At 68.5% G+C, this 26,705-nt stretch overlaps 1 protein-coding gene and 1 non-coding gene across 3 annotated transcripts in view; both read left to right on the top strand.

The window, feature by feature from the left end:
- The first annotated feature begins 582 nt into the window (after nt 1-582).
- Nucleotides 583-26,705, top strand: part of CHD8 (chromodomain helicase DNA binding protein 8) — a 29,977-nt gene continuing 3,854 nt past the window's right edge. The window contains exons 1-33 of one of the 2 annotated variants that reach the window (XM_029077226.1): nt 583-1,459; nt 2,375-2,737; nt 3,760-4,145; nt 4,728-4,842; nt 5,881-6,063; nt 6,165-6,233; nt 6,649-6,704; nt 7,633-7,750; nt 8,650-8,733; nt 10,885-11,022; nt 11,112-11,233; nt 11,346-11,589; nt 12,774-12,950; nt 13,235-13,378; nt 13,509-13,764; nt 14,213-14,423; nt 14,713-14,908; nt 15,319-15,486; nt 15,587-15,766; nt 15,874-15,984; nt 16,684-16,880; nt 17,006-17,205; nt 17,303-17,459; nt 18,325-18,414; nt 19,335-19,438; nt 19,920-20,049; nt 21,398-21,473; nt 21,902-21,956; nt 22,112-22,319; nt 23,412-23,620; nt 23,779-24,555; nt 25,344-25,495; nt 25,870-26,172. In XM_029077226.1, the coding sequence (XP_028933059.1) occupies nt 611-1,459; nt 2,375-2,737; nt 3,760-4,145; nt 4,728-4,842; nt 5,881-6,063; nt 6,165-6,233; nt 6,649-6,704; nt 7,633-7,750; nt 8,650-8,733; nt 10,885-11,022; nt 11,112-11,233; nt 11,346-11,589; nt 12,774-12,950; nt 13,235-13,378; nt 13,509-13,764; nt 14,213-14,423; nt 14,713-14,908; nt 15,319-15,486; nt 15,587-15,766; nt 15,874-15,984; nt 16,684-16,880; nt 17,006-17,205; nt 17,303-17,459; nt 18,325-18,414; nt 19,335-19,438; nt 19,920-20,049; nt 21,398-21,473; nt 21,902-21,956; nt 22,112-22,319; nt 23,412-23,620; nt 23,779-24,555; nt 25,344-25,495; nt 25,870-26,172 (6,828 nt within the window). In that variant the 5' untranslated portion in view covers nt 583-610. Of the gene's footprint in view, nt 1,460-2,374; nt 2,738-3,759; nt 4,146-4,727; nt 4,843-5,880; nt 6,064-6,164; nt 6,234-6,648; nt 6,705-7,632; nt 7,751-8,649; nt 8,734-10,884; nt 11,023-11,111; nt 11,234-11,345; nt 11,590-12,773; nt 12,951-13,234; nt 13,379-13,508; nt 13,765-14,212; nt 14,424-14,712; nt 14,909-15,318; nt 15,487-15,586; nt 15,767-15,873; nt 15,985-16,683; nt 16,881-17,005; nt 17,206-17,287; nt 17,460-18,324; nt 18,415-19,334; nt 19,439-19,919; nt 20,050-21,397; nt 21,474-21,901; nt 21,957-22,111; nt 22,320-23,411; nt 23,621-23,778; nt 24,556-25,343; nt 25,496-25,869; nt 26,173-26,705 lie in introns of both variants that reach the window. The other variant, XM_039913954.1, reaches the window with a different exon arrangement.
- On the top strand, nt 20,456-20,565 carry LOC114816309. Its single transcript, XR_003764073.1, has one exon. It is a non-coding gene; the product is annotated as a small nucleolar RNA U6-53/MBII-28 (small nucleolar RNA).

Here is a 26,705-nt window from a genome sequence, read left to right as displayed (position 1 = left end):
CTTGGGCGGGTCCCCCGTCCGGGACTCCGGACCGTGACGGAGCAGTTTGTCATCCTCTGCGGCGGCGGCGGTGGTGTTTACGGTATTTTGTTGAGCGCCTCCGGGCAGCGTATTAAACGCCGGGGTAGACGGGAGCTGCCGTATCGGGTCGGACCTGGTCTCCGTCCCACGTGGGGCTCACGGTCCTTCGCGGATGCGGGAACCGAGGCCCGGAGAAGCGAAGCGACCCGGCCGAGGTCACGCGCCGCAGAGAGGTGGCGGAGCCGGGGTCGGAACCTAGGTCCCGCCGACTCGCGGGCTGGGGCCCCGGCCACCGGGCCACGTTGCTTCTCCGGGCGGCGGCCCACCTCCTCTCACTCTCGGTTTCTGTCCCCCCCACAGGCGATCCCCGCCGTCGTCCTCCGAAGCCCCGGCCCGCCTTGCTCTATGAAGCCTAGGCCCACCTGACGCCTGGGAGCGTTTGCCCTTCGTTCTCCCCGAGAGAAGCCCGCGCCGCTTTTGGGTGTGATTTTTTTCCTTAACGGGGGAGGGGAGGGGAGAGCCGAGCCCCCCCTCCCCTTCCCTCCGGCGCCCCCGCCGCCTCTCCGCGCCCCCCCCCCACCCCCCCAGGATGGCCGACCCCATCATGGACCTGTTCGATGACCCCAACCTCTTTGGCCTGGACTCGCTGACCGACGACAGCTTCACCCAGGTCACTCGGGACCCCATCGAGGAAGCCCTGGGGCTGCCCGGCGCCCTGGACTCCCTGGAGCAGATGGCCCAGGACGGCGGGGGCGGCGTCGGGGGCGAGCCCGGAAGCGGCCTGGACGCCCCCGTGGAGGACGCGGCCCCCGCCGGGGCCCCCGCGGCCGACCCGGCGGCGGCCCCCGCCCCCGAGTCGCTGACCCTGCCCGACTACCCCGGCCGGCCGGAGAGCGGGGAGGCGCCGCCGCAGGCCGTCCTGCCGCTGGCGCCGCCCGCGTCCGGACTCCTCCAGGTCGCCCAGGGCCAGGAGCTCCTCGGCCAGGGGAACCCCTTCATGGGGGTGTCGGCCACGGCGGTCTCCCCCGGGGGCGGGCAGGGGCAGCCCCCGCCGCAGCCGGCGCCCAAGATCGTCATCCTCAAGGCCCCGCCCGGCACCTCCGTCCCCGGTGCCCACGTGGCCCAGATCCAGGCCCAGGCCGTCACGGGCACGGCCCAGCCCCTGGTGGCCGGCACGGCCAACGGGGGCAAGGTCACCTTCACCAAGGTGCTGACGGGCACCCCGCTGCGGCCGGGGGTCTCCATCGTCTCGGGCAACGCGGTCCTGGCCACCAAGGTGGCCGGGGGCCCCGCCGCCGTGCAGCGGCTCGTCCAGCCCGGCCGGCCGGTGAAGCAGCTGGTCCTGCAGCCCGTGAAGAGCTCGGCCAGCGCGGGGAACCCGGCCGTGGGCGGGGCCCCCCTGAAGCCCGCCGTCACGCTGACCTCCGCGCCCGCCCAGGTGAGGCGCCCCGCCGGGGAGGGGAGGGAGCGGAGCCGGGCCGAGGCGGGAGCTCGGGCGAACGACGGTGGGCCCGGGCTCGGGCCCGGGCTCGGGCTCGGATCTCGTGGAGGGGTCCCTCTCGGCCCCCGAGCGGACGGGGCGACCTAGGCTTCGAGTAGAGGATCCCTGGGGATTCCGGGTGCCCCGGCCCCCGCTGAAGCGGATCTGGCTCCCGTCCTTGGCTCCCCGGAGCGGCCCCTCCGCCGCCCCACCTGCTGCTCCGTCCAGAGACGGAAGCCCTTTTCCTAGCGGGGTCGATGTCTGGAGTCGGAAAGTATGCTTGGGTGTCACGGAGCGGGTGGTGGGGAGAGGACAGAGGAGCGGGATGACAAGAAAAAGGGGAATCGTGGTATCTGTTAAGCACTTGCTACGTGCCAAGCACCGCTCTGAGCCCCGAGGTAGATACCAGGTGATCAGATCGGACACGGTCACCGCCCCACGTGGGGCTCGCGGTCTTAATCCCCGTTTTACAGCCGAGGCGCCCGAGGCACAGAGAAGTTAGGCGACTTGCCCGAGGTCTCACGGCAGACCCGTGGCGGAGCCGGGATCGGAACCCACGGCCTCCGACCTCCGGGCCCGGGCTCGTTCCACTAGGCCTCCCCGCTCCTCCGCTGCGGAAGAGAGGATGGGGGCAGGTGGAGTGTGTAAAAGGCCGTGGCCGCTCCTCTGGGCGGGCAGCTTCTTACGGGGAGGGATTGTGACGACCGACTGCGGGTTGCAGAGCGCCGAGTAGAGTGCTCTGCGCCCCGAAAGGGCTCAGTAAACAGCATCGACGGGCGGGTCGCATACGGGCCTCCCCACTCCCTTCACCCCGCCGCCGCAGGGGGTCTCTGGTCGGGGCCGCCGTCCGACCGTCCCGTTTCCGTCCCGCAGGGCGAGTCGAAGCGCATCACCCTGGTTCTGCAGCAGCCCCAGTCCGGCGGGCCCCAGGGCCACCGGCACGTGGTGCTGGGGAGCCTGCCGGGCAAGATCGTGCTGCAGGGCAACCAGCTGGCGGCCCTGACCCAGGCCAAGAACGTCCAGGGGCAGCCGGCCAAGGTGGTGACCATCCAGCTGCAGGTGCAGCAGCCGCAGCAGAAGATCCAGATCGTCCAGCAGCCGTCGGCGGCCCAGCCGCCCGCGGCCCAGCCGCAGCCGGTGACGCTGTCCTCGGTGCAGCAGGCCCAGATCGTGGGGCCGGGGCAGGGCCCGGGCCAGAGGCTCACCGTGCCCCTCAAAGTGGTCCTGCAGCCACAGGTGAAGCCGGGCTCCCCGGCCGGCGGGGCGGGATGGACGGGGCGGGGCGGGCGGACGGCGGACCTCCTTCCCCCGGCCATTCCGGTCCTTGCCGGTTGGTCGCCGACGCTCCCGGGGTCCGTTTCGTTTCCTCCGCCGGAAGTCAGGCCCTGGGACCGCTGTCCCCTCCCGGGCTAGCGGGTTCTTCCACTTGCCTCCCCTCCCCCTGGATTGTCCCGTTCTGTTCGCTGTCCTCCTCCTCCTCCTCCTCCTCCTCCACTCTGTCCTCCTACCCCCTCGGCCAATCGCCCGTCACAGAATGTGGGCCCCGAGCCAGCTGTGGGGGCTCTGACCGTCTGTGGAACAGTCGGTTTTGGATTCTGAAGGACGGCCTATTAGGAAGCGACCCGTAAAGTTTCAGCGTTCCGCCCGTCAGGAGGCTTACCTTGAGAGAGGCGCCCCGAGCTCGGGGGTGAATGCCGGGGGTAGAGGGGGCTCCCGCCTCCGATTTTTCCGTTAGCACCTCGGTCTGGCCTGCCCCGAAAGGGCCCGTGCCGTCAGATTATTTCCTCCGGCCTCGCCGTGAAGCGAAAAGAGGCTAGGTGGGGGCAGGTCCGGCCTCTCCTTTCTAAAAGTGGGGAAACGGTGACCTTTTCTCTTTCTCCCGGGTCCCGGTGAATCTGGCGGCGGGAGCCCGAGTTAGAATTCGCTTCCCCTGCCCCGCCCTGGGCTCACGGCTCTCTTCGTCGGCTGCTCTCCCAAGCGCTCGGCGCAGGGCCCCGCACCCGGGGAACACGTACCGTCGACCGACCGGGGAGAAACGGCGAAAGCCGGTCGAGGCCGAACCCGTTGGGTGGCGAAGAGAGGGCAAGTCTGAACGGAGGCCGGGGGGCGGCCAGGTCTCTAGCTGTCAGGGAGGGGAAGGGGGGAGGCCGCCCCCCTTGGAGCAGCGGAACCCGCCTCGTTCCTCCGCCGGGGTCGGCGGTCGTAGCGGCCCGACCTCATGGGTGTGTTCGGGCGGGACCTCCGCTCTCTCCCCGCAGGCTGGTTCTTCTCAGGGGGCCTCCTCCGGCCTCTCCGTGGTCAAAGTCCTCAGCGCCAGCGAAGTGGCCGCCCTGTCGTCCCCGGCGGCCGCCGCCCCCCACGCCGGCGGCAAGGCCGGGCTGGAGGAGAACCGTCGGCTAGAGCACCAGAAGAAGCAAGAGAAGGCCAACCGGATCGTGGCCGAGGCCATCGCCCGGGCCCGGGCCCGAGGGGAGCAGAACATCCCGCGGGTGCTGAATGAAGACGAGCTGCCTAGCGTGCGCCCAGAGGAGGAGGGGGAGAAGAAACGCCGGAAGAAAGGCAGCGGGGAGAGGCTGAAAGACGACAAGCCCAAGAAGAGCAAAGCCTCCGCCGCCGCCAAGTCCAAGGGCAAAAGCAAACTCAAGTAAGCCCCTTCCGACCCCGGCACCGGGGCGGGGCGGCGGCGGCCCGGGTGGAGGGGGAGGCCGGGAAGCAGGTGACCCCCGCCCCCCCGGCGGAAAGGTTTAGGGCGGAGAGCTCGGACAGTCTCCCGGTCAAACCTCTCCACCGCTATGCCCACGTCCTCTGCTGCCTCTTGGGTTCCCCGGGCAATCAGGAGATGGGAGGCCCTTGGAGGGGCTGGGTCGCCCTTGCTCGGGGCCCGGGGGGGGACCCTCCCCTCCTGCCGCCGGACGCCAGGTTGGAAGGAGCTACCCCTTCCTCCAAGGCTTCAGGAGGCCTCTCTCCGCTATCCGGAAACGGCCGGGCACGGGGCGGGGGGAGCCGGGAGGGGAGGGAGCCAAGACGCCGTGGGAGTACGCGGCTGGGCGATTTCCTTCCCGTACGGTGAGACCGTGTCGTAACGAGCCTCTGCTAGGCCCCGGTCAGTTGGCCGGGGCTGAGAGGTGAGCGGCCCCAGCCCCGCGAGCCGGGGGGAGACGCAGAGAGCGGACCGCACCCTTTCTTCCGCTCTTCCCTCGCCGATGCCTGGCTTCTTCCTTGCCAGCACGATCACTCCGGTGGTGGGGAAGAAGAGGAAGCGTAACACCTCATCCGATAATTCCGACGTGGAAGTGATGCCCGCCCAGTCCCCCAGGGAGGAGGAAGAGAGCAGCATCCAGGTACGAGGCACGGGCCCATCTCCCCTGCCCCCCCGCACCCGGGAAGAAGCCCGGTGGGGGGGGGGATCCCTGGGCAACGGTCCTCAGTCACAACCGAGAAGCTGCGTGGCCTGACGGATAGGGCGCGGGTCTGGGGGTCAGAGGACCTGGGTTCAAATGCCGGCTCCACCACCTGTCCGCTGCGTGACCTTGGGCGAGCGACTTCTCGTTTCTGGGCTTCGGTTTCCTCATCTGTCGGATGGGGATACGATACCTGTTCTCCCTCCCCGCTTAGACTCTGACCCCCGTGTGGGACGAGGTGTGTCTAAGCGCTTAACAAATACCGTCGTTAACCACACGGCTTCTCTGGCATTCGAACGGTTCTAAAGGTACGCTCCTCCCCAACAGCGTGACTGGCACCCGTTACTCATATTGACGACGATTAACAGTCACGGTGTCTAGCACCCTTATTTTTCCGAAGCACTTTTCCGTCGGCAGTCCCCTTCGAGCGGCACAGAGTGCCCGGGAGGTTGGGAGGCACGGGTATTATTCCCATCTGACGGATGAGGAAACAGGCTCGGAGAGGTTAAGTGACTTGCTCGAGGTCACCCGGCTGGTCACCGGCAGAGCCGGGACTAGAATTCCTGACTCCCAGGGCGGCTCCCTTTCCGTTTTCACCGTACATCGAAAACCGCTGTACCGAGAGCCGGGGTGATCCCTCATGGAACGTTAGAACGTTCCCATCCCCACCCCGGGGACCATCTTCCATTCGGGGGTCCCCTGAGGTATAAATTATTTATATTAACGTCCGACACCCCCCCCCCCCCCGACTGTAAGCTCTTTATGGACAGGGAACACGTCTTCTAGTTCCCTTGTACTCTCCCAAGCGCTTAGTACATTCTAGTAGGCGCCCGGTAAGTGACATTGATCGACTGATTGGGTGAGGCCCAGGTTTTGTGTCCCGGAGGGAAAAGAGGGGATCCTCCTGGGACATCCCGACCGGCCAGAGGTCGAGAATGTCCTCTCTAAAGTGCCTCCCCCCGTCTTGCTGGACCGCAGAAGAGGCGCTCCAACCGGCAAGTGAAACGAAAGAAATACACGGAGGACCTGGACATCAAGATCACGGACGACGAGGAGGAGGAGGAGGTGGACGTGACCGGCCCGGTGAAGCCCGAGCCCATCCTCCCCGAGCCGGTGCAGGAACCCGACGGCGAGACTCTGCCTTCCATGCAGTTCTTCGTGGTGAGTCGGTTTGCGGGGGGAGGCCCGGCCGATTCCGGGGGGGGGGCCTCGCGGCCCGCGCCTCGGGATGGTCCGCCGACCCACCGCGTCCCCGCCCGCAGGAGAATCCCAGCGAAGAAGATGCGGCCATTGTGGACAAGGTGCTCTCCGTGCGGCTGGTGAAGAAAGAGGTGACGCCCCTTTTTACTCGCTGCCAACCTGCGGGCCGCCACCGCCAGAGGCGACCCCCGGGTCAGAGGCGGTTGGGGCGGGGTGAGCCGGAGCTAGGAGGGGGCGGCGGGGGGGCGGCGCCACCCCGCCTGTCGTGGAAGAAGGGCGGCTGGCTTTCCGTCCGCCTGGGGAATGGCCGGGTTGCTGCCAAACCTGCGTCGCTGGGCCGCCACTGAGGCCGGGCAGGCCCGAGTGGTGAGCTTCCCGGGGACGGGTGAGCCAGAGAGAGAGCGTGCAGTTGGCCCCCTGCTTAGCCCGCCCCGCTCAGGGATCCCGGAGGGGTCAAAGTCAGCTCGCCTCGCCTGGGGCCGCGGCGGGGGAGGCACGTGACCCACAGGGAGAATGCTAACTGCCTTTATCTCTCTGCTCCCTCAGCTCCCCTCGGGCCAGTATGCCGAAGCGGAGGAATTCTTCGTCAAGTATAAGAACTAGTACGTGTTCCGAGCAAGGAACCATCCCCTCCGGAGGCACAGGATTGAAACCCCTCCCTTCTGCGCCGCCCCACCCTTCCCCTCTCTTCCCTGCTTAGGACCGCCCCGAGGAGACGGTGTCACCCCTTCTTTCTTTCTCTGGGGAACGGGTGCGCCGAGAAGCTCAGGGTGTGACCTGGTGTTGGCGATCGGCTCCAGTTCTCCCCCGTTATCGCTATTATTATTATTCCGTGCTAGGCGCGGTACCGAGCGTCTGGGGAGATCTAAGACCGTCAGGTCGGACACGGTCCCTGTCTCTCACGGGGCTCAGGACCTAAAGGGGAGGGAGAAGCAACGTGGCCTAGTGGAAAGAGCGAGGGCCTGGGAGTCGGAGGACCTGAGTTCTAATCCGGCCTCTGCCGAACGCTTGCCGTGTGGCCTTGGCCTAGTCACTTAACCTCTGTGCCTCAGTTTCCTCAACTGTAAAATGGGGATGAAATCCCTGTTCTCCCTTCTTCTTAGACCGCCAGCCTTATGCTGGACAGGAACTGGATCCAACGTGATTAACTTGTACCTTCCCCAGTGCTCAGAACGGTGCATGACAGATACAGGGCCTAACAGGTACCATTTACAAATAGAAAGGTACCGAATCCCCATTTTTACAGATGAGGAAACTGAAGCCCAGAGAAGTGAACTGACTCGCCCAGGGTCACCCGGCGGATGATCGGCAGGGCCGGGATGAGAACCCAGGTCCTCTGATTCCCAGGCTCGGTCCCTCTCCCTGCTTTTCAACCGACTGGAAAACAGCGGACCGAGCCTGGCACCTCAGAGGCCACTTCCCTGACTCAGTGCCTCAGCCCTCTCCTGCCCGGGGTTACGGGCCACCTGGCCCGCCGGCTTCCCCCTCCCTCCGTCCATGACGGTTTTCCCTCCCTCCTTCCTTCCTCAGCTCTTATCTGCACTGTGAATGGGCGACCATTGCCCAGCTGGAGAAAGACAAGAGGATCCACCAGAAGCTCAAGCGCTTCAAGACCAAAATGGCCCAGATGCGACACTTCTTCCATGAGGTGAGGAAGAGGGGGAACGACCTTCTCCGTGTCTCCTCGCGGGAGCGTCGCAGGAACCCGGGGGGTCAGGAGCGGGGAATCTGCTTTCTGGAAGTCGAGACTTGAGACAGCCGACGACATCAGGAGCTCCTCTCCCTGTTTCTTTTATCCCCTTCCCCTTTCTACCAGTACCCAGTGGCAGGCGGGAGCCTCTTCTCGTTCTGCCAACCCTTGAGGCTGCGTCGTCAATTATCCGGTGACCTTGACACCGGGAGCCGGGGGGGGGTCGAGAGTCCTGCCCGTTGGCTCTTCCGAAGAGCTCACGCCCTAAAATACACTGGGGATAGGCAGAGCCCCCCTAGGAGCTTGGTTTCTTGTAGTTTTGTCGGGAAGCGTGGGGAGGGGAGAGGGCGGGTAGACAAGAGTGTAGGGGGAAGGGGAGAAGGAGAGAGTGGGGGCTTCCTCCGTGACGCTTAGGAACGTCGGACCCGGCAGCACCCAGAGTGAGATTTGTTCCGGGCGCTGACCGAACCTCCCTCTCCCACTCTCGGCTCAGGCTCCCTGCAGACTTTAGAGGGACCCAGGGCAGGACCTGGAAGAGATAGGGGGAGCGCCTCAACCGTTAGTCGCTTCCTTGCTACCTCGCGCTCTGTTGCTCTCTCCTCTGCCCGCTGTTGACCCAGGCCCCCCCCGTGTAATCTGGGAGGGAGGTGCCTGGGAACGGGCCTCTGGGCGGTTGGTCCGGGAAGGGTCTCCCCGCAACCCCGGGCGACCCCGTCCCTTCTCTCAGAAGCGGGAGGGAGCTTGGAGCCGGGGCAGCGGGGCGAACCGAGAGTCGTCCGGAAGCGGGCCAGAGAGGCCCGCGGGGTCCGGTCCCCGTTCCCTTCCCGTGCGTGAGCGTGCGTCCGTACTCCATCCAGGATGAAGAACCCTTCAACCCCGACTACGTCGAAGTGGACCGGATCTTGGATGAGTCCCACAGCATCGACAAAGACAACGGGGAGGTGAGGCGGGGCAGGCGGCGGGGGAGGGCCTCGCCTCACACGGTGCTCGTCTTTGCCTCGGGCCCGGGCCCCACGGGGAGCAGACGGTCCCCGGGGGTCACGCGGCTCCGCCGCGCGGCTTGCGGCTGACGGTCCGGTAGCGCCGAGGAGGGGGACGGGGCTTGGGAGGGGAGACGGAGCGAGAGGGCGGTGAGGCGCTCGGTTTCCCCCCCCCCCCCTGCTCTCTGAGCGAGCACCTCAGACAGGACCCCGTGCCCCGGGTGATTCCCCTGACGCGACTCTTCTTCGGGTCTAAGCGTGCCCTTCTACCCCCAGCCCTCAGGGAGCTAGCTTTTCCCTCAGACCCAGATGCCACCCAGACTCCACCCAGGAGTGGTGGACCGTTCACTTGACTCTCCACTCAGTCTCAGTCTCCCCCCGGCTCTCTAAAACAGGATTAGTAGCCGTCACTTCATCGGCTTTCGGCGTGATGGGGACTTAATACGAATGATGATGATTACGGTTTCAAGTGCTTACTGTCCAGATGCGAGCTGATCGGGTCGGATAGGGTCTCTTGTCCCACATGAGGCCCGCCGTCTAAATGAGAGGGAGAACGTGAACCGAACCCTGCCGCTTCGCAGCGGAGGAAACTGAGGCGCAGAGAAGCGAAGAGACTCGCCCAGGGGAGTGGCGGAGCCGGGATTAGATCCGAGGCCGAGATCTTTTCCCTAGACCGCGCCGGGAAAGTGCTCTGTGCTCCGGGGAGCCGCGTTGGGCCCGGCTTGGAGTCCCCGCGGAAGCTGAGGAGGGTGACAGGACCGGAGGGGCGGCCCCGGGGAGGCAAATCCGGTTGAGGAACCCGAGCGGGTTTAACGAGGACCGGCCCGGAGAAAGCCGGTAGGGGAGGTGAGGGGGGTCTCACTTCCCCCCTTGCTGTCGCATCCTACTCGTTTTATCCCCTTAAGGGCGTAAGCTCCTCGTGGGCAGAGAGCGTCGGGCTTTCCAAGGGCCCGGCGTAGCGCCCGGGCAGTACTCGGACTCCCGTAGCCGTCCGATCCGGTTGGCGCCCCGAAGACGTCGCCGCCGGCTCGTTCGCGGGGACCTGCCGCTAGACACTCAGTAGACTGGGTGAAGGAGAGGCGGAAGTGGCCCAAAATGGGAAGGGCGTCTCCGTGCTAAGAACAGCGCTTGGCACCCGGTGAGCGTTCAACAAATACCACGGTGATGACGACGGCGGCGGCGGCGGCGCAGGATGACGACGGGAGTCCGAGCTAGTGCCGGGGGAGAAGGCGGGGCTCGGAGCAGCAGGTTTGGCAGCCGGCGCGAGAGGCCGTTCTTAGCCTCGGAAACGATCGTGCCACGGGGACGCTGCTGAGAAAGGGTGTCGCTCGATTCCTCCCCGGGCGATCGGCTAGAAGCCTGCCCCCGGCCCCCGACGTCCTGTGGACGCGGGCAGCCCCCCGACCCGCCCCCGTCCCCCCCCCGGAGCTCCCCTCCGTGGGGTCGCCCCGTCTCTAGGGCTGTTTCAGTTGGCGGCCCGGCGCCCGGAGCTCGGGCCTGGCCCTGCCTTCGGCCTGGGCCGAGAATCCCGTGTCCCGGTGGGGAATTGTAACCCGGCCCTTCAAGCACCCCTCGGTCGGTCGATGGTACGGGACGTCACGGCAGAGCCGGTAGACGTGCTCCCCGCCCAGAAGGAGCTGACGGGTAGCCCGTTCTGAGCGGGGAGCGGGATTATCGCTCCTGCGGGATCGTACTCTCCCAAACACTTAGTACGCTGCTCCGTACACGGTAAGCGCCCGAGATATGCCGCCGATGGACAGAGGGGCCGTAAGCTCCCTGCAGCCCCGGGGGCTCCCTCCCGGCTCCCAGCCCGCGCACCGCGGTCAGTACAGGCTCGGCTCCCCCTCGGCCCGAGACGCCACGGCCCGGCCTCCCGGCGTGCGCTGTGGAGAAGCCCCCCCCCCCCATCCCGCCTCTAGAGCGGGCGCCTGGGTGAGCGGCGCTCGGCCGGACTCCTCGGGGCCGCGGACCTCCCCCCCGCCCCGGGGAGCGAGCCGGGGCGCCTCCCGCCGGGCTCGGACGCCCTCTGGGAAGCCGGGGCGGGCCGGGGAGGGCTCGCGCCTCCGCGGCGGGGTCCGTCCGTCGACGCGCCTCGGCCTCTCCCCGCCCTAGCCGGTGATCTACTACCTGGTGAAGTGGTGCTCCCTGCCCTACGAGGACAGCACGTGGGAGCTGAAGGAAGACGTGGACGAAGGGAAGGTCCGCGAGTTTAAACGGATCCAGGCCAGGCACCCGGAGCTCAAGAGGGTGGTGAGTGGCTGCCGCCCCTCCGCCCCCCCCCGGCGGGCCGCCCGGGCCCGCGGCTCCGGCGGCCCACTCCCCCGGTCTCTTCCCGTCAGGCCCGCCCGCTGGCCGGCGCCTGGAAGAAGCTGGAGCTGTCGCACGAGTACAAGAACCGGAACCGGTTGCGCGAGTATCAGCTGGAAGGGGTCAACTGGCTGCTCTTCAACTGGTACAACAGGTGAGCGGGGTCGGCCGGGGGAGGGCCCGGGTCCCGCGCCCCGCGCTCCCCTTCCCCCCCGCCCCCGGCTCCTCTTGACACACACTCTCCCTTCTCCCCGACGGCTCCGCAGGCAGAACTGCATCCTGGCGGACGAGATGGGGCTGGGCAAGACGATTCAGTCCATCGCATTCCTGCAGGAGGAGTACAACGTGGGCATCCACGGCCCCTTCCTGGTCATCGCCCCGCTCTCCACCATCACCAACTGGGAGCGGGAGTTCAACACGTGGACGGAGATGAACACCATCGTCTACCACGGCAGCCTGGCCAGCCGGCAGATGATCCAGCAATACGAGATGTACTGCAAGGACTCCCGGGTGAGGACCCTCCCCGGGGGCTCTCGGGTCGGTCCGGAGCTCTCCGGCCGCGGGCCCTCCCGGAGGTGACCCGCGGCGGATCTCGAGAGGGAGCGGAGGGGCCGCGGGACGGGGGTCGAAGGGAAGCGGCTTCGGCCCCTCCCCTTAACCCGCCGCCGGCCGGCTGTTGGGATCCTCTCGGACTCCCCGGGGGCTTGCAGCGGATAGGGCCCGGGCCCGGGGGTCAGAAGGCCGTGGGCGCTAATCCCGGCCCCGCCGCCCGTGTGCTGTGTGTCCTTGGGCAAGTCGCTTAACTTCTCCGGGCCTCGGTCACCTCATCCCTGAAACGGGGATCGAGCCCCACGTGGGACGGGGACCGTGTCCGACCCGATTTGCTCGTATCTACCCCGGCGCTTAGTCCGGTGCCCTCCACGCGGTAAGCGCCTAACGGATGCCGTATTCATCATCGCTTCTCAACGTAGTAGAAGGAACCCGGGCCTGGGAGTCGGGGGGGGGGCCCGGCTCCTAACCCCGGCTCCGGGATCATCCTCTGTGGGATCCTCCTGGGCAAGTCGCTTCGCTTCTCTGGGCCTCAGTTTCCTCATCTCTGAAATGGGAATTCAGTTCCTCTCCCCCCTCCTACTAAGACCGTGGCCCCGACGGGAGGTAGGGGGGCTGTGGCCGGCCCGATGATCTTGAACCCGACGATCGGGGCCTGGGTTCTGATCCCGGCTCCTCCGCTATGTCTGCCGGGTGACCTTGGGCGAGTCACTTTAACTTCTCTGTGCCTCGGCTCATCTGCGAACCGGGGGTTTATCCCCTGAGCCCCACGTGGGGATATAGACTGTGTCCGTCCTGATCAGCCTGCGTCCACCCTAGCGTTTAGTACGGTGCCTGGCACGTAGCTGGCACCGGCAAATATAATTTAGAAAAGGAGAAAGAGGGCGAGATTCGGCTCCTGGAAATGGTAGGAGGCGGAGGCGGGAACCCTTTTAGACTGTAAACTCGTTACGGACGGGGAACGTAGCTGCCGGTTCTGTTGTACCGTACCGGTATCGTGTCGGTTCGGGGCCGTGCACGTAATCATCTCTCGGTTAATTCCACTGACTGATCGATTGGGTGGGTGGGGAGGTCCCTCCCAGCCTCTCCTCCTTCGGGGCGGGGGGAACGTCCAGCCTTTTCCGACCTCTGCCCTCCGACTCCAGGGGCGGCTCATCCCCGGGGCCTACAAGTTCGACGCCCTGATCACCACCTTCGAGATGATCCTGTCAGATTGCCCCGAGCTGCGGGAGATCGAGTGGCGCTGCGTCATTATCGACGAGGCCCACCGGCTCAAGAACCGCAACTGCAAGCTCCTCGACAGCCTCAAGCACATGGACCTGGTGAGTCTCCCGGCTTTGGGTGGCGTGTGTTTTTCCCGGTGGGGTAGGGAGGGGCGGGAAGTGTCTCGAGAAGGCGTGCCGCCCCCTTCGAGAGGTCACGCCTCTCCGGCTCAACCCGAGAGAGAGTGAGAGCCACCGTCGGAATCCCGCCGTAGAAAGCGGTTCTGTCCTTCGGGGCCGGCGGGAGTCAAGGGGCGGTCCCGGGGAGGGAGCTGGGGGTTGTGGCCGGGAAGGGGGGTCGTGGCCCCGGTTCACCGTTCCTCCCTCCCGCCCTTGGCGGCCAGGAACACAAAGTGCTGCTCACGGGGACCCCCCTGCAGAACACAGTGGAAGAGCTCTTCAGCTTGTTGCACTTCCTCGAGCCCTCCCAGTTTCCCTCCGAGTCCGAGTTCCTCAAGGACTTCGGGGACCTGAAAACGGAGGAACAGGTAGGGATCGCCCGCCTCGCCCGGCGGCCGCCCGAGGGGAGAGAAGCGGCTCGGTAGCGGGCGGGAGCGACTCCCACGGCCCCGAGCCTGCCCGACCGCCCTCTTCTCGTGTATCCCCCCGGGGGCGCAGGTCCAGAAGCTGCAGGCCATCCTGAAGCCGATGATGCTGAGGAGGCTCAAGGAGGACGTGGAGAAGAACCTGGCCCCCAAGCAGGAGACGATCATCGAGGTGGAGCTGACCAACATCCAGAAGAAGTACTACCGGGCGATCCTGGAGAAGAACTTCTCCTTCCTCTCCAAGGGTGCGGGCCACACGAACATGCCCAACCTGCTCAACACCATGATGGAACTACGCAAGTGCTGCAATCACCCCTATCTCATCAACGGTGAGGGCCCCGTCCCAGCTGCCGTCTCGGGGCGGGGCCGGGGCCGGCCGGAGGCCGGAGGACTTCCCGGAGCGGAGACCGCTTGGCTGCCCGGGGAGCCGAAAGCGGCCGGGAGGAGGCGGCTCGCTCGCCGAGGCCGGCTTAGCGTCTCACCGTCTCGCCCGCCCGGTGCCCCGTCCCCACTGTAGTTTGGATCTACCCGATGGGTAGCCGCGAGGGGTCGAGCCCCGCCGGGTGGCCCCCCGAGGGGCCGGGGAGAAGGCCGCCGCCGGCCAGGGAGGGCGTGAGGTTTCCGAACTGGCGACGTCTGACTCCGGGGGGGTCTGGGGTCGGCGGACCGAAGCGGGGGGTAGCCCTCCCCGTGTCCCCTCGGGGGCCCGGCGGATCCGGGGTCCCCTCGGGCCACCCGTCCGGCTCCCGGCATCAGCGTCGGCCGTTCTCTTGGCAGGCGCCGAAGAGAAGATCCTGACGGAGTTTCGGGAGGCCTGCCACCTCGTCCCCCACGACTTCCACCTGCAGGCCATGGTGCGCTCGGCCGGCAAGCTCGTCCTCATCGACAAGCTGCTCCCCAAGCTCAAGGCCGGCGGCCATAAGGTGCTCATCTTCTCCCAGATGGTTCGCTGCCTGGACATCCTGGAGGATTACTTGATACAGAGGAGGTGAGGCGGGAGGCGGGCCGGAGCCCCGCCCCGCCCCGATCGGGCGCCCCGGGAACACCGTCGCCGCCGCCGGCACGAGCAATCCTACCGGCCGGGCCTCCGGGTGAAGCGTCTCCGCAGAGGGGAGCGGGGAGCGGAGGGGCCTCCGGGGGGGGGGGGGGGGCCGCCCTCCCCACGGCGAGGCCGGGCCGGGGCCGCCGGCGATCCCGGGCCCGTCCGAGCCTTTCCCCGACTCCCCTTCGGCTCTACCTCACCGTCGGCCCGGCCCTCCCTCGTGCCCCCCTCCCAGGTACTTATACGAGCGCATCGACGGGCGGGTGCGGGGGAACCTGCGCCAGGCGGCCATCGACCGCTTCAGCAAGCCCGACTCGGACCGCTTCGTCTTCCTGCTGTGCACCCGGGCGGGAGGCCTCGGGATCAACCTCACGGCCGCCGACACCTGCATCATCTTTGATTCGGACTGGAACCCCCAGAACGACCTCCAGGTTACGACGGCGGGGCCGGGGCCCGCCCTCCCTCTCTGGCGGGAGTCGGGTGGGGCGGGGCGGCTGACGGGCGGGCTCCTCCCGGCTAGCCGCAGGCGGGGGGCCCGGCCCCGGTGGCCGGAGTGGTGGCCGCGCGGCACCTGTCGGGCGCTCGCTCGGCGCCGGGCGCCGAGGTGGATCCCGTCGGATCGGTCCCCGTCCTGCGGGGAGCTCACGGTCCGAGTGGGAGAACCGAGGGGACCGACGAGGAGACGGAGGCCCGGGGAGGCGACCGGCCCCGAGCCGGGCACCCCCCGGCTCTCCAGCCCTAAGGTCCTCCCCCGTGGCCCCGTGGCCCCGGGCCCGTGCCGGGCCGCGTCCCCCCCAGCCGACGGCTCCGCTTCGAACCCCCCCCCCCCCCGGTCTCGCAGGCTCAGGCTCGCTGCCACCGAATCGGGCAGAGCAAGGCGGTGAAGGTGTACCGCCTCATCACGCGCAACTCCTACGAGCGGGAGATGTTCGACAAAGCCAGCCTCAAGCTGGGGCTCGACAAGGCCGTGCTCCAGTCCATGAGCGGCCGCGACGGCAACATCACCGGGGTGAGGGCCGGGGCCCGGCCCGGGGCGGAGGCGGGGCGGCGGGCCGGGCCGGGCCGTCGGTCATCCCTGCCTCCCCCGACCCCGTCCCCGCCTTCCCCAGATCCAGCAGTTCTCCAAGAAGGAGATCGAGGACCTCCTCCGGAAGGGGGCCTACGCGGCCATCATGGAGGAGGACGACGAGGGGTCCAAGTTCTGCGAGGAGGACATCGACCAGATCCTGCTGCGACGCACCACCACCATCACCATCGAGTCCGAGGGCAAAGGCTCCACCTTCGCCAAGGTGGGTCCGACTCGGGGCGGGAGCCGCCGGGCGGGGCCCGGACGGGAAGGGGGCCGTGGGGTGACGCCCCGCCCTCTCCTTCACCGTGTCCCTCTGCTCCTCGCCAGGCGAGCTTTGTTGCTTCCGAAAATAGGACGGACATATCTCTGGACGATCCCAACTTCTGGCAGAAGTGGGCCAAAAAGGCCGACCTGGATATGGATCTGCTCAACAGTAAGGTGAGGCCCGCCTCTGCCTCCGCGGAGCGACTCCGGGGCGTTCTCACGGGGTGGAGTACGGGCCCTTCCCTCTGCCTCCCCGCCGGGCCAGGCAGAGGCGGGCCCGGAGCCGGGAAGGGAGGTCTCCCGAGTCCCGGAGAGCGGTCCGGCCCGTCGCCGCGCCTAAAGCGCCTACTACGTGCCGGACACGATACCGGGCCCCGCGGTAGGTAGGTACCCGCCGGTCGGGTCGGACCCGGCGTCCGTCCCCCGGGCCGCCAGCCCGTCCGTAGGCGGGGAACGTGTCTGCCGTCGTATCGTACCCGCCCGGGCGCTCGGCGCGGTATTCCGCACCCAGAAAGCGCTCGGTCGGTTCACTTGGAATGAATGAGTTCCCCGGGAGGCTCCCAGACTGAGGGAGAGTTGAGCGCAGGTGCAGTTCGCATCTGAGGAACTGGGACTCGGAGAAGTGACGTGGCTCGGCCGAGGTCACGCAGCGGGCCCGTGACGGAGCCGGCGTGAGACTCACTCCAGGTCCTCCGACTCCCAGGCCTGCGTACTTCCCGCGAGGCCGCGCCGCTTCTCGGCGGGCGGGGGCGCGACGGGATTAGAGGCGGCTGCCGGGATCCGCCCGGCCCGCGGCGACCAGTCGGCCGGGAGGCGAGCGGCCTCCGTCTCTTCCTCCTCCTTCCCCTCCTCTTCCTCCCCCCTCCCGCGCAGAACAACTTGGTGATCGACACCCCCCGGGTGCGCAAGCAGACCCGCCACTTCAGCACCCTGAAGGACGACGACCTGGTGGAGTTCTCGGACCTGGAGAGCGAGGACGACGAGCGGCCCCGCTCCCGGCGGCACGACAGGCATCACGCCTACGGCCGCACCGACTGCTTCCGCGTGGAGAAGCACCTGCTGGTCTACGGGTGAGGGCCCGTCCGACGCCGAGCCCGGGGGGAGGCGCGGCGGGACGGGAGGAGCGGGCGTCGGGGGTCCCCCGGGGCGGCGTCTGGGGAGCGGGGCGCCAGGGTCTCCCTCTGGGCCTCCACAGGTGGGGCCGCTGGCGGGACATCCTGTCGCACGGGCGGTTCAAGCGGCGCATGACGGAGCGGGACGTGGAGACCATCTGCCGGGCCATCCTGGTGTACTGTCTCCTCCACTACCGCGGGGACGAGAACATCAAGGGCTTCATCTGGGACCTGATCAGCCCCGCGGAGAACGGCAAGACCAAGGAGCTGCAGAACCACTCAGGTCGGGCCGCCCCCCCTCCCCCTCCCCCCCTCCCCACAGCCCTCCGCAGCGAGGCCTGACCGATGGCGGCTTTCTTAATCAGGCCCTGCCCCCTCAGGTCTGTCCATCCCGGTACCCCGGGGGCGCAAGGGGAAAAAGGTCAAGTCTCAGAGCACCTTCGACATCCACAAGGCAGACTGGATCCGCAAGTATAACCCGGACACGCTGTTCCAGGACGAGAGCTACAAGAAGCACCTGAAGCATCAGTGCAACAAGTGAGGGCCGGGGGGGCGGGGGGGGGGCGGCGCGGGCGAGCCGTGGGGTCCCCCCGCCCCGAGAGCCCCGGCTCTTACGGTGGACCCGGGGCGAGCCCTTGCCCCGAGAGGCCCGGGAGACTCTGGGACCAGATTCAGATCCACGGGGGCGGCGGGGTGCCGACTGTCTGCCGGCGGGGGGGGGGGGGGGGGGCCGGGCCAGACGGACCCGAGGGGACGGGGAGAGGGAGGGATCCGGAACCCCCCCCCCCGGGCCAGGTGGAAGTCACCGAGTCACAGATACGAGTGGGAGGATTCCCAAAAAACAAACGGGGGGGGCGGCGCGGGGCCGTTCCCGGGACACCGCCCCGGGCGGCGGGACGAGTCGGGAAGCCCCGTCGGAAGGATGTGATGGGCCCACGGCGCAGTGAGGTGTCTAAAGGCCAAAGCCCCCCCCCCGGGGAAGAGACGCCGGGGCACCCCTGTGGTTCTAAAAGCCCTTCGGGGAGGTGGAAGGAGCCCGGACACTGGGATCTGGTCTCAGCCCCGCCCCTCGCCTGCCGGTCGACCTCGGCCAGGTTTCTGGGCTTCTCCGTGCCTCGGTCTCGTCACCCGGAAAGGGGGGATCGGTTGTCCGTTCTCGTGCCCCCTCAGACTGTGAGTCCCGGGTGGGACGGCCCGTGCCCGAACCGAGTGCCTTGCGTCGGCCCCCCGTCCTCAGCACGGTGCCGGGCGCGTACACGGACGGCGCATCACGGATCCCCCCCCCCCCCGTGCTCCGGTGTGGACGCCCGGGCCTTCGGGTGGATCCCGGAGCCGCAGCGACGGTTGGGAGGAAGGCCCGGCCGGGGCGCCGCAGGGTGACGGAGACGGTGGTCTGTCTTAGGGTGCTGTTGCGGGTACGGATGCTGTACTACCTGCGGCAGGAAGTTATCGGGGACCAGGCCGAGAAGGTCTTGGGAGGCGCCATCTCCAGGTAAAGCTTTTCCGTCTTCTTGCCGAGGGCAGAAGCGGGGGAGGGCGCCGATCCCCCCTCGGTCCCGGAAGAGCCAGAGGAGGGCAGCCCGGGTGCGGGTCGTAGAAAGGACGAGGCCCGCCCGGAGCCGCCGACCTTGCGGAGCGGAGTAGTAGGTGTGGGAGGAGACGGCCCCGAGGGTCTCACTCCCCGTGTGCCCTCCCTCCAGGTCGAGGGAGGGCCGGGCATTAGCCGGCCCCGGGGAGGGAGATGAAGAGAGCGGGGGTGGGAGCCTTCCTCCCCAGCCCCACCCATCACAGCCCCGGGATCTGGGAGAGCAGAGGATTCGTCGGTTCGAAGGGATGAAATTTGATTTCCAACCTGCGGGAGCAGGCGGAGGGGTGCCCCCCCCGTTAAGCACCGGGCCGCGCTCGGAAGAGAGATCCGTGGAGCCCGAAGAGGCCTATTTCTGGGGCCGCGGGCCGGCAGCCCCACCCCCAGATCTTTCCCCGGATCCTCGTTATCCGCGTCTGAGGGACGCGGAGTGTGCGGGTCGGATTATCGTAGGAGATCGGCGAGGTCAGGTAGGAGGGAGGGAACCGATTGAGTGCCTTAAAGCCGACGGCGAGGGGTTTCTGTCTGACGCGGCGGTAGATGGGCAGCCGTTGGAGGTTTCTGAGGCGTGGGGGGATGTGGACCGAACGTCCTCATCCCTGGTTCCTCGAGCCCCACTCCCTCTTTGACTGGCCTCGATCGGGCTCGGCCTCAGGAGGGGAGGGTCGCTCCCAGCCCCAGCGGCGGCGTACTCTGTCTGAGACAGACTAGCCCTCGCCACCCCCACCTCCGTGGCTCCCTGCTTCCCTTCTGAGACCTAGAAATTTGAGGTGCCCCATCGGGCACCCTCTAAGCCCGCTGACTTCTCTGTACCCGCGTCTCTGCAGCGAGATCGACATCTGGTTCCCGGTGGTGGACCAGCTGGAGGTCCCGACCGATTGGTGGGACAGCGAAGCCGACAAGTCCCTGCTCATCGGAGTCTTCAAGCACGGTGGGTGGCTGTTCTCGCGGCCCCCTGCTCCCCGGGAGGGGGCTGGGAAGAGGTCAAGGGCAACTCGCCGGGACCTGGGGCAGTAGGCCCGCGCTAGGCCGGGAGGCCGGGCCTCGATCTCTTCCGTGAGGCCGATTTCCAGAGGCAGAGAATCCTGTCCCACTGGAATGAGGAGTGAGCCTGCGGAGGAGCTGATTCAAGCGGCCGCAGGTCCGCTCTTAGCTAACTGGCGGGCGGAGGCCCCTCTGGGACAGCCAGACGGTCACCGTAGCGTTGTCCTGCCCCCCCCCCCCCCCCCACGTGGCAGCCACCTCGCTCTGAGCGGCCGTGAGTCGGCTCCTGGAGAAAGCCAAAGCGGGGAGAGGGAGCCTCGTGCCGCCTCCGCCCGAGCGCCTTCCGATTACGCCGTGGACCCGCCCCGGCGCCCGGCCCGGCACCCGGCCAGCGTGTGGGAAGTAGCGACTTTCTCTCCTTCCTCTAGGCTATGAGAAATACAACACCATGAGGGCCGATCCGGCCCTGTGCTTCCTGGAGAAGGCCGGTCGGCCGGACGACAAGGCCATTGCGGCGGAACACCGGGTGCCGGACAACTTCTCCGACATCGTAGAGGGGTGAGTTTCCGAAGCCCCGGCCTCTCCCCTCTCTGGGGCGGACAACGGACGGAGTGGGCCCAGTTCGGCGCCTTCGGGGACCGGTAAGAGGAGGGGCGGAGACCCGCTCGGCGGAGCTCACTGAGCGCTCTCTGCGCTCGGGGCACCCTCCGGAGCCCTTTGGAGAGTGCAGAAATTGCGTCGGTAGGCGCGGGCTTCCGATCCGGCGGAGGAGATAGGCGGTAAAAGGCGCGTCAGTGGGGCGGGCCCGGACGTAACCGTGTCGTCCGCGAAAGAGTGTCGTGGCCGCTTCTCCCCCCAGGTGCCCGGCGGTGAGGTTGGGTGGGTGGAGCCTTGGTCCGGGAGTCCCGTGGAGGACAGTCCCGGCGTCTCGGTGATGCCGGGCGGGCCCCTTCCTAGCCGCGTGCCCCCGTGACGAGTTGCCATGCTAATACCGAGGCATCAGTCGGAGCAGTGACGCTCTGGGCTGGGTGCCGGTGAGTCAGACCACGCCTCTCACCCGGAGACCTGAGGGGCAGGCTGCTCGGGCATCAGAATGTCCTCCTCCTCCTCCTCCGCGCTCTTCCTCCACCTCCTCCTCCTCCTCTTCCCCCGCCAGAGCAATAGACGGTCGGGGGGGTGGGGTGGGGGGAGGGTGTACCAGAAACTGTCCTCCGGGGGGAAGGAAATTCCTTTTCAAGAAAGATGAGCGGGTCCTAGCTCTCCGGGCCATCCCGACCACCTAGTTGACCTCTCCCCGTTAGGCCGCAGCCCAGTGGGCAACGAATCAGCGGCAGTGGCGGAAGGCAGATCAGTTAAGCTGCGACCGCGATCCTCCGTCCGACCCCCCCGCCCGTTACGGCGACCCAAAATGGCCACTCCCGACCGTCGGCCCCCGGGAGCCGCCGAGCGACGGAGGGGGTGGTCCCGGGGCCCCGGGGGCCGCCTTCTCCCGTGACGGTATTCCCTCGGCCCCCGCTAGCTGGGGGAGGGGGCGCCCCAGTCGAATACGTTGGGAATCGCAGTCGGTAGGACGCGCCACGGTCCCTTCCCTCCGCGCCGCTCTCCTCTTCCCGGGGCTGTCCGGGAGGGAGAAGGTCCTGAGCCCGAATCGTGTCTCGGGGCCCTCTGGTCAGGTATCGAGCCGCCGAAGGGTCAGCGGGTGAGAGGTGGCTTCCGAGGGGTCGAGGGACCTCTCTTTCCCCCTCCCCCCAGTTGGGGGGCGTCGGGAAACCCGGGAAGATGTCACTCGGACGTTTAGTCCCCCAGAGGGAGCGTCCCACCGGCGACGTTCTCTTCGGAAAACGGCCCGCCCCGGCCCGACGGTGCCCCTGACCTCTGTGCCCCCGGGGGGGGGGGGGGGTCGCAGGGTCGACTTCGACAAGGACTGTGAAGATCCCGAGTACAAGCCGCTCCAGGGCCCCCCGAAGGACCAAGAGGATGAGGTGAGAGATGGGGCCCGGTCGCTTCTCTTCCCCGGCGCGCCCAGTGGAGACATCCGGGGTCCTCCGCCCTGGGCGGAGCCGGGCACCCGGGGGGTCACCGCAGATGTGCCCGCCAGGTTAACTAGCCCCCCTGGGTCGCACCGGTCCCGCCGCCGCCTCCTTCTGGGCCCGATCCCAGGGATGGGTCGCTAACCTCTCTTTCTCTCTCCGTGTCTCTGTCTCTTTCTCTCTCCGTTTCTCTCTTCCTCTCTCTGTGCCTCCGCCTCTCCGTGTCTCTCCGTCTCCCTCTCTGCCTCTGCTTCTCTCCGCCCCTCTGCCTCTCCCTGGGGATATCGCTGCCCTTCCCAATGGAAGAGGGGCCCGGGGCCGTGACCCAACACCTACCTCCCTTTCTTCCCCCAACTCCCTGGGGGAATCTCATCCTGTAGGGCGACCCGCTGCTGCTGATGGACGAGGAGATCTCGGTCGTCGACGGAGACGAAGGTAACGGGGGCCGGCGTCGGGCCGGGGGCCGCGGGGGTGGGTAGGGGGAGGCGGCCGAGTCCCCTTCTCCGGAAGGGAATCCCGCCCGGGCCGCGGGCCGCCCGGGGCCCCGATCTCTCCCTGAGCCCCGCGGCCCCTCCCCTCGGCTCCCACAGTTCAGATGCCCCAGCAGCCGGGCCGCCTGTTCTGGCCCCCGGGCTCGGCCCTGACCGCCCGGCTCCGGCGCCTGGTCACGGCCTACCAGCGCAGCTACAAGCGAGAGCAGATGAAGATGGAGGCGGCCGAGCGGGGAGACCGGCGACGGCGGCGCTGCGAGGCGGCCTTCAAACTGAAAGAAATTGCCCGGCGGGAGAAGCAGCAGCGGTGAGCCGGGGGACGGGGCGGGGAGACGGTGCCGGGGGCCGCCTTCGGCCAGGCCCTCCCCCGGGGCTGGAGCCGCCTCGGGTGGGGTCCCGGGGCCCCGAGAAAGGGGACCCGCCCCCCGCCCCCCTTCTCGCCCCGAGGTCCCGGGGTTTGGGCCGCAAGAAGCCAACTCGTAAGCCGGTGTCCCGGCGGGTTACCGCCGAGATGCCCCCTCCCGCGCCCACGGGGCCTCGGGGGCCCCTGGGAACCTCCCCGGTCTGCCCCGGGAAGGTTAAAGCTCCGCGGCAGCGGACGTGCCGGTTGAGTTGACCCGGGACGGGCAGGGGCGGGGGGGGGGGGGGGAGGGCCTTGCCTCTTGCCGAGAGCGGCCCCGGGGTGTCCCTCGCTCCCGCAGACTCCTGGCAGAGTGGGGGGGGGGGGCCCCCCCCCGTCCCTCATTCGATCCCTGGTCCAGTTCGTTGACCACCTGTCCTGAGCTCCCGGGAGAGGACAGTAGAGTAGGTGGACACGCTTCCTGCCTTCAAGGAGCCGACAGTCCAGCCGGGGAGACGGATGAGAAAATGGATTACAGATAGAGGAAGGGGCAGCGGGGTACGAGGAGGTGGACGTAGGCGCCGTGGCGGGGGAGGTGCCGCGAGCGGCAGAATGCTTAGCGGGGTCGGACCTGGGTGCGTGGGTAACTCAGAGGGGAGGGAGTCTAGCGAAGGAAGGTTTCCCGCAGGAGAGGTGACGTCAGCGGGGTTTTGAAGCCGGGGAGAGGGGCGGCGGTCTGTCGGATAAGAAGAGGAGAGGGTGTGAGCCAGGGTCGATGGGGAGATGGAGGCACGGGGAGTAAGTCGGTGTCGGAGGAGCCGGGCGGGCGGGCCGTCCCCGGTGGTATCGGGCGCCAGCCGAGATGAGCGGCCGGCTTGGGCCACCCCGACACGCCCCTCGCCGCCTCGGCTGCAGCCGCTCCCCCGGAGCGCCGTCGCGCCTTCCCGAGCGTCGCCGTTCCGAGGCCTTCCCTGGCCCGGAGCATCCCGGGGCCGGTCACGCAGTTCCCCCGCCCTCCGGCGCCCTGCTCCCGCGTTACGCTCCCCTGCCCCCTGCCAGGTGGACGAGGCGTGAGGAGTCCGATTTCTACCGGGTGGTGTCCACCTTCGGGGTGGAGTTCGACCCCGACACCCTGCACTTCCACTGGGACCGCTTCCGCACCTTCGCCCGGCTGGACAAGAAGACGGACGAGAGCCTCACCAAGTATTTCCACGGCTTCGTGGCCATGTGTCGCCAGGTGTGCCGCCTGCCGCCGGCCGTCGGAGACGGTGAGCGCGCGCCGCCGATCCTGCCCCCGGGGCGGGAGGAGGCGGGGCCCGGAGCGGGGCCGGGCGCCGGGGGTCCGAGGCGAAGGCGCCGGCGGGCGGGGGTCCGCCCGCCCCCGCTTCCCCCGACAACCCCCCCCCGTCCTTCCCCGCCCGCGTAGAATCCCCGGACCCAACCCTGTTCATCGAGCCCATCACGGAGGAGAGGGCCTCCCGCACCCTCTTCCGCATCGAGCTGTTGCGCCGCCTGCGGGAACAGGTCCTCTGCCACCCGCTGCTGGAAGACCGGCTGGCGCTGTGCCAGCCCCCGGGGCCCGAGCTGCCCAAGTGGTGGGAGCCGGTCCGGCACGACGGGGAGCTGCTCCGCGGGGCGGCCCGCCACGGGGTGAGCCAGACGGACTGCAACATCATGCAGGACCCCGACTTCTCCTTCCTGGCCGCCCGCATGAGCTACATGCAGAGCCACCCGTCGGGGGCCTCGGCCCCGTCCCTGTCCCGCTGCCCCACCCCGCTGCTGGCGGCGCCGCCCCAGCCCCACGCCTCCCGCGCCGCCTCGCCGCTGCCCCGGCGCCTCGACGCCGTCTCCGAGAAGCCGCCCGACGGCGGCCCGCGGGGCCCCGGCCTGGAGAGCCTGGCCCTGAAGCTGGAGCGCGAGGCGGTGGCCAGGACCAGACCGGGCCCCCCGGACTATGAATCGCGGGGGCCGGCCCCCGGCCTCCCCCCGGCCCTGGCCTCCCGGGCCGCCGTCCCCCTCCGGAAGCCGGCGGAGGAGGAGGAGGAGGAGGAGGAGGAGGAGGAGGAGGACGACTCCGAGGACTCGGAGGACTCCGAACTGGACTTGGGCAAGTTGTCCCCTTCGTCCACGTCCTCGTCGTCGTCCTCGTCGGACTCCGGCTCCAGCTCCGAGGAGAGCGAGGAGGACAAGGAGGAGAAGCTGAGTGAGTGCCGGCCGGCCCGGGGCCCTCCTCTCCCTCTCTCCCTCCCCGCGGGAGGCGGGAGGTTCCAGCTGCTAAAATCCCCAGGCCGCACGTACGCCGCTCCCTCTCTCCCTGCCCCGGGCCCTCGCTGAGTCTTCGCCCCTCCTCTCCACCGCCCCCCGCCCCCCCCCCCCACCTCCCCCGAGCCGGCCTCCCTGCCCCCTGCTCCTTAGCGGCCTCACGGACCCCCACTCCTTGGCTTGGTCTCCGGCGCTCTTCCCCCAGCTGGACCCGCCGGGCCCGTCCCCTCCCCTCGGGGGCTGCCGCCCCTCTGCCCCGCCCCCCCAAGGTGCAGCCCCCCGGCAGCCGGGAACGTTGGCCGAAAACCAGAAGGGCAACCGGAAGATCCCCCTCCGTCCCGTCTCCCCTCGGCCTGGTCCCGAGCCTCGAGAGTCTTTGATCCTCCGCCCTTCGGCCCGGGTCCCCCCCCCCCCGAGGCGTTTCCCGGGGCGCCGCGGTCGAGGTCGGGGACGGACCCGTCCCGCCCGGCGCGGGTCGTCTCGGCCGGTCGGCCGTATTTACCGAGCGTCTGCGGCGTGCGGAGCAGTGAGTTGGGCGCCGGGGAGAGTGCCCCGTGACAGTGAACAGATCTGTTCCCCGCCCACGCCGAGCTTACGGTCTAGAGGACGGTCCCCAGTCTCATCCCGTGGGTCCTCTACCTTGTCTTTACTCACTCGGATCCCTCTCTGTGCCCGTCTGTGTGTCTGCCCGCCCGCCCGCGCGCGCGTGTTTGCACGTGTGATCCGCAGCCGCCGACCAGTCGCGCTCCAAGCTCTACGATGAGGAGAGTCTCCTGTCCCTCCCCGTGTCCCAGGATGGCTTCCCCATTGAAGACGGAGAGCACATGACCCCCGAGCTCCTGCTACTTCAGGAGAGGCAGAGAGCCTCCGAGTGGCCCAAGGTAGACCCCGGCGAGGGCGGAGGTCCCGAGGCCTGACCCGAGCCCGGCGGCGGTCGGGGGGCCGGGCCCTCCGCGTCCTTTGCGCCGTGGAGGCGGGACCGACGGAGGGGTTGGGCCCACGCAGCTGCTCCCGGGCGGGGATGGACTCTGTGGTTCAACGGGATCCCGCCTAGCTTTCCGTTGGCCTCGAATCGGGATTCCAGCCTCCCCCTCCCCGCCGCGGACTGCTCCGCCAGGCCGGCGTGGGGCCGGCCGGGTCTGAGACCTCTGGGACGAGATCTCCGGCCCTCCCCCTCCGCCCCCGATCCATCCGAGAGACCTCGAGCGGGGTGGCGCCCGCCCCTGACCCCGGCGTCTCGTTCCTCCCCGGCCAGGACCGCGTCCTGATCAACCGCATCGACCTCGTCTGCCAGGCCGTCCTCTCGGGGAAGTGGCCCTCCGGGCGGCGCAGTCAGGATGCGATGACCGGGGGGCCGCTGGGATCGGGCAACCACCCGCTGGACGGTCCCCTCCTGGCCGCGGGCGACTACGGCGACTCTCCGGCGCCCACCCCCCGCAGCAGCAGCGCGGCTTCGATGGCGGAGGAGGAGGTGGCCGCCGTCAGCACGGCCGCGGCTCAGTTCACCAAGCTGCGCCGGGGCATGGACGAGAAGGAGTTCACGGTGCAGATCAAAGACGTGAGCGAGCGGGGCCGCGGGGGGGCAGGGGGGCGCCGAAGCGGACGTAGTAGGGGCGGTGATGATGACGATCGTGTCCGGCCCTCACCGGCACCGCCCTGGGCGCCGGGGCGGAGAGGGGCAGGGTGATCCCGGCGGACACCGGCCCGACGCGGGTTTCCCGATCCGGCCAGAGGGTTTCCGAGGGGGGAGCGGCGTGGCCTAGCGGAGAGAGCCCGGGCCCGGGAGTTAGGAGGACCTGGATTCTAATCCCGGCTCTGCCGCTCGTCTGCTGCGTGAGCTCGGGCGAGTCGCTCCGCGACTCTGGGCCTCATTTTCCTCCTCTGTGAAATGAGGTTAAGACCGTGAGCTCCGCGTGGGATAGAGACGGTGTCCAACCTGATTAGCACCCCAGCACTTAGAACACATAGTAAGCTCTTAACGGATACCGTTGGTTATCATCATTATCATCATTTACCATCATCATCATCATGCCAAGGAACACGGGGACCGTTCCCAGGTCTCTCGGACAGCCTTGGCCGGTCGGAAGGGAC

This window comes from Ornithorhynchus anatinus, chromosome 13 (assembly GCF_004115215.2).
Source record: "Ornithorhynchus anatinus isolate Pmale09 chromosome 13, mOrnAna1.pri.v4, whole genome shotgun sequence".
Lineage (NCBI taxonomy): Eukaryota > Metazoa > Chordata > Mammalia > Monotremata > Ornithorhynchidae > Ornithorhynchus > Ornithorhynchus anatinus.
Note: the sequence above shows the minus strand (reverse complement) of the source record. Positions and strands in the feature narration are given on the sequence as shown.